General features: G+C 40.6%; 1 protein-coding gene across 3 annotated transcripts in view; it reads left to right on the plus strand.

The window, feature by feature from the left end:
* SLC35F4 (solute carrier family 35 member F4) overlaps window positions 1-5,796 on the plus strand; it is a 291,291-nt gene extending 285,495 nt beyond the window's left edge. For all 3 annotated transcript variants that reach the window (XM_031668079.1, XM_031668080.1, XM_031668078.1), the window contains 2 exons: window positions 3,147-3,236; window positions 5,341-5,796. In XM_031668079.1, coding sequence (XP_031523939.1) covers window positions 3,147-3,236; window positions 5,341-5,582 — 332 coding nt within the window. In that variant the 3' untranslated portion in view covers window positions 5,583-5,796. The remainder of the gene's footprint in view (window positions 1-3,146; window positions 3,237-5,340) is intronic.
* Window positions 5,797-6,090: the final 294 nt, after the last annotated feature.

Consider the following 6,090-nt stretch of genomic DNA (forward strand, 5'->3'; position numbering starts at 1 on the left):
TTGGCTAGTTAGATTATCATCACAGGATTATTTCCTTGGGTAACTCTGTGCTCTAGTTCCCAAACGTATGTTGTTCAACATCATTGGTCATGTTTAGAAGGTTCTTTGCAAGCTGCTGGTTGATTAGGTTCAAGCTATCCAACTAGTATGCCTCCCATGAGTTAAGGTGTGCAATGGAGGCCCAGGCCTCTCTGTATACCACTGGCCTTCAATCCATTCTTCTTCAGCCTCATTCATTCTTTCTAATGCACTGTATCACATTATAATGTTCCATGTGTGCCATGGTGTGCTGGGCAGAGGCTAGGGAGTAGATGGTGCATTCAAAGAACTCAGAGTGGTTCAAACTGGTGGGAGCACTGAGTTCAGAAGGAAAGAAGGGAGGGAGGGAGGAAGGGAGGGAGGGAGATGCTATTTAAGAAGGAAGCAGGTTGGGAAGAACCTGGAAAGCCATTTTGAGGTGTTTGGATTTAAAGTTCACTTAATAATCTTTAAGCAGGTTGGTGATAGGCTCATATCTGCATATGAAACAGCTCACTCTGGCTGAGAATGGAGGATGGATTTGTGATAGGAAGACATTGCCAGTAAAGAGACAGCAGCATGCACTGGGCTTGGTGATCCTGGCTGTGTAGACAGAGCCTAGTTAATGGCCAAGAAAAAATCACCTGGAGTCTTTGTAATGTCTTCACTGCCAACTTCCTATAACTCTGAGGCTGGCTGCCTCACCTGAGCTCCGGGATCCGACTTTTAAGCTGTGCTGCTGTTGTCACTTGATGTGAGAGGAGCCTGTAAAATAACAAGGTTGCTCTTCTCTCACCAAGCAGTCAAAAAACAGCAACAACCCAATGACTTGGTGTTTGTTTACTCAGAATCAAATCCTTTTCATGCCGCTCCCATTTCCACACGCCACTCGGAGGTCAACTCCCTCTGCCCACTCCTCATTTTCCCACAATACTCGGCCTGCAGAACATCTATCAACCCTCAACTGACCTTCTTTATTGAGGTGATATAATTTGAAATAGTAGCAGCACTGCAATTCCTGGGAGCAACATGTTCTTATTTTCATCCCTGCAAGAGTATTGATTGGGTCATCTTTTTCTATGCTGGCTCAGTCCCTCAGACTCAGGGGAGGTCTTAGACAGAAAACACTCAAGAGAAGGATCAAATATTAATTGTTGGTCCCTTGAGTTCTACTTTTCGACGCCAAAATTATATGGTTAGCACCTCTCATAACCTCTGCTAAGTTGAGTAGAAATCAATAGCGATATTTCCGTAAGACCAAAACATCCTCATTAAAAGCACCTAGATTATTTTCTGGCCAAAAACAACATAAATGGGAACAATCCTAATTAAAATCTTAATGACCTTTAGCCTCCTCACTGCACACATGATTTCCACCTTGCTGCAAAGTAGCCCTCCATCAACATATACTCCTTGGCATATCCAATACATGCTCCTAAGCAAGCCTGCAGAGGCTGGATGCCACCTGTGCTAGCTAAACACTGGCATTCGCCACCAAGCAGTATGAGCTCCACACTCCACTGGCTGCAGTGCTAAGCAGCACTGTACCTGCTCCACCAGGCCCACCCCAGTGCACTGCAGAGCTCACTGTGCCAAAGTTGTGCTGTGACAATTGAGGAGATAGCCTCCCTCCTGGCTGTTACACGCCCCAGGATCTTACGGTCTTCAGTTCTCCTATTCCTAAGTGTTTATTGCCATCCCTCTTTTCTCCATAGAAATCAGACATGATCTGGCTGAGGCTAGGCTGACACAGGTCTGAGGGATACACATCAATCTGCATCCGGAACTACCCCACATCTCCTGTAGTTATGGTTTCTTGTTTGCTTACATTTACTTTGCCTCAATCCTCTCAGGTTGACCTATCTTTCCGGAAATGTGTTAGCCCAAATGCAAGTCAGCCTCCTCCATTCACCTAGCATGTCTGAATTGCACTTAAACTCAGGCTAGGCCCCATATTATGGAGTTCAGCAGAGCCTGTGCTGTATTTCATAAATTCCTGATTTGTAAGAATTTGCCATGTCAGACTCCCTCAGTCTGAGGAGAGTGTCAAAGTGCTGGAATATTCATTCATGTTGCAGCTTTGTCAGGAATGAGGAGCAGTTATTAGCTTAGGAAGACCCTCTGCCTTGCTTGCCACTACTATTGTATGAACAATAAAAAGGAGCCCAAGTCGTGTAAAAGTAAAACTCACTGTTTCTAACTATCAAGCACAAGTGACCCAGTGGGCCTAAAGCGGGAATTACAGATGACAATAGAAGAACATACATCATCCTAATTGGAATGGTTCTAGAACTTTTTTTGGTTCTACAGAGATATAGGCAACATGCTTCCCTCATTGTCATGGAGATAGCCCTCATCTCTCTATCCCCTGAAACAAACATTTGAGTGGATTCTATTAGAATAATGTTTTGTAATTTATAATTTTTTTCTTTTTGAAAATGTGTTTTTGATAAGTTTTAAAGTGGATAAATGATTATTGTAACTAATTTTATATTTAACCAAAGAGTTCCAAAAGGTATTCATTGAAGAGCATGAAGCTACACCTTCAGTTGGTTCTGTGGATCTGCTCTCTGATTATCTGTACACAAATCAGGATATGGAGACAGTCTCTGGAATTCAGTGAATTACATTTAAACCCACCCTTGTTTGCCCACATGATGCTGACCTCCAGAGAGAGGGGATAAAACAGCATAGGCTATCATTGGATAGACCTTCCTTTAGGCAGTAACACTGGAGCCACCAGGAATGTGGCACAAAATAGCATAGCAATAAAGAGATGAGGTACCATCTTCAATCAATCACCTGCTTTTAACCTCTGGCTGGCCCCAACCTACCTTTATAGTGCCAATAAGCAGTGCTGTGAATCAATTATTTTACCTCTTTGTATTTGCTCCATATGCCTTTTGCCAGCCTATTGGCAAGATTCAGCTAAACAGAGTGGCAGAGGAGGAAAGAAAAAAATGACTAATTCAGGTAGAATACACATGCATCCATCTCCAAAATTAGAGGATCAAAGGTATAGACAGTTTAAAAGGCACATGTAGCAAAGACATTGATTCATTTACTTGAAGAAAAAAGTCCAGCATATTATTTCTCCTTTATCTTGTATTTCCTCCTCTATTTTACAGCCTTCAACATCCTGGTGAATGTTGGGGTGGTGCTGACATACCCAATCCTAATCTCCATTGGGACAGTGCTCAGCGTTCCTGGAAATGCAGGTACAGGTACCATGTGACATGTGCAGATCCTGGCCACTACAAGTCTCTTGTTTGTGTTTGTTCTGTGTCCTGAGTTGTTCCTTCTAGAAATTGTGAATTATGTTTCTTGCCTGGGAAGATGTTTTTAAATATCGTGAAGGTGGCAGACAACAGAATAGCTATGCAGCAGATTTAAAATTTGCAGCTAAAAAACACTGTTTTTACTTGGTTGTGCTTTTAGAATTAAATACCAAATGTATCATTTGGGTTTCATGTAATCTCCCTGACAACCTAATTTTGTGGTATTTTTAGAGAAAGTCCTATGGAAACAAAAGGCATCCCAGCATAGGACTTTCAAGTAACCGTCACTAATGAAAGTGTAGAGGATGTACATGGGGTTGGCTTCTCCTCAGACAATCCATGGGGAGCCACAGAAGGCTCTCCTGGGGCAGAGCAGGTGGCCCTCTGGGATAGATATAAGGAAAAAACAATTTTATTCACCTCAGGGACAAGAGAAGCTATTTTTCCAGGATAATATTTCTAGAGAAACCTGCCAGTGAAACAAGAAATACAAATGGATTATCTGGATGATTGTATAGTCCTTTTAACTTTAACATTTTATAATTTCAAGTCTTGAGCAGCCACTTTTCTGTCCTCCACGACAATCAGCAAATGTTTATTGAACATTTGTCATGTGATCAGGACTGCAAAAAAGAAAAAAAATTACATTATTATTCTCTTAAGATGTTTATGACTGAATTTGTAAAAGAAGGCCAACCTACATGAAACAACTTGGAACTCTACAAAATAATTTATTATTAAATGCCAAATTGTGTGAGACAGACTCCAGCGGCTATAAGACATTCAGAGGAAAGAAATATCTGAGTGGAGTTGTCAAGGAAGTTCATTCATTCATCTGACAAATAATTTCTGAGCAATTAGTGTACACCAGGAACTTTCCTAACACTAGTGACAGGTCCTGAATAAGGCACAGTCTCTGCCCTCAGGACCATGTAGCATTGAGAGGGAGACAAAAAAGAAAAAAACTGAGTAATTACAACATAGAATTGCTTTAATAGAGGTATGTGCTGAATGCTGCAAGGGCGTGTAGGAGGAGCATCCAAAAGGCTTCCTGCGAGAAGCCTAAGGGAAGAGATCTAAGGAGAGGTTTAGCTGGATGAAGTGAGATATGAGGAGTGAAGGGTAGCTCGTGCAAAAAGAATAGCACATGTGTGGCCAACAACTCCACTGCTGACTGCATACCCCAGAAAAGTGAAAACAGATTTTAAAAATCCTCATACACAAATGTTCATAGTAGCCCAATTCCCAATAGCAAAATGGTAGAGAAGCCTAAATGTCCATCAGCAGTTGAATGAATAACCAAATTATGATGCAATGAAATATTATTCAGCCATAAGAAGGAATGAGGTGCTGACACATGCTGCAATATGGATGGACCTCAAAAATATTTTGCTAAGTGAAAGAAGCCAGTCACAAAAGGACAGAGGATGTGACTCCATTTATATAAAATAACTAGAATAGGCAAACCTATAGGGGGAAAAAAAAGTACATTGGTGGTTGCTGAGGGCTGGGGAGTGGGGGTAAGAAGCTAAGGAGTTAATTGGTATGGGCTTTTATTTTGAAGTGATGGAGATATTTGGGGGCCAGAGAGAGGTGGTGGCTGCATAATATTGTGAATATACTAAGTGCCACTAAGTCCACTTTAAAATGGTTAATTTTATATTACATGAATTTCACCTCAATTACATTTTTAAAAGAACAGCCTGCACAAGTCTTAGACACTAACAAGTGTGGCTCATTTGAAAAATCTCCAATGGTCCAATGAAACTGGAGATGGGTAAAGGGGTACAGAGGAAAAGTACTGAGAGAAAACGGGAGATAAGTAAGTCAGATTACATGGAATTTGAGCTAAGCCTTGAAAGATAAGCATGATTTAGAGACAAGCAATGGAAAGCAAACCTAGCAATGTGGAAAAAGGAAACACTAACTTGGAAGAATAAAGACGACTCTTGGAAATCTCTAGAAGTAACATAGACTTTGGTGACTTGTTTTCAAAGCTTAGAAACAGGCATATGCAATGCATGACTTGATTTTTCTTTCCTAGCTGTGGATCTCCTAAAGCAGGAGGTGATATTCAATGTCGTCCGCCTGGCTGCTACCATCATCATCTGCATTGGGTTTCTGCTGATGCTGTTGCCTGAAGAATGGGATGAAATCACCCTGAGGTTCATCAACAGCCTGAAGGAAAAGAAGAGTGAGGAGCATGTGGATGATGTGACTGATCCCAGCGTACACCTGCGAGGCAGAGGCAGAGCCAATGGGACAGTGTCTATACCACTGGCTTAGAGAGGGACACATTTTGATTGCACGTGTATGTATATTCTGTGAATATAACAAAATTTTCTCACTACCTGTACACTCAAATGACAGTATTAACTCTGAATTTGGATAAATCATATGTGAAATAATGCCAACAATAAAAGTTTACATTTATATGCTTATCAAGGAATTGGTGTAAATAATCATAATAGTTTTTTTATTAAAACACATTTGTCCTTGTTCTGTTTTCTGATTTTTTTAAATTTCCCCTCCCCTGACTCACAAAATTTCCTGAAACTATAAGAGTCAATTAAATTATGGACTTATCTTTTTCTCAACTGAAACTGAGTTCTTCCTACTCAATCAAAAAAAGTTGTCTAAGAGAATAACACATGAAAATAATACATACTTGAAAGCCGGGGAAATGTATTACAGATTTAAACAGAGCATTTTCTATATGTAAAACCCACAGTAGAAACAATGAGGAATAAAAATATAGAATACCCATTTGTACTTTTGATGAGCTTAGAATGGT

This window comes from Papio anubis, chromosome 7, assembly GCF_008728515.1.
Source record: "Papio anubis isolate 15944 chromosome 7, Panubis1.0, whole genome shotgun sequence".
Taxonomy (NCBI): Eukaryota; Metazoa; Chordata; class Mammalia; order Primates; family Cercopithecidae; genus Papio; species Papio anubis.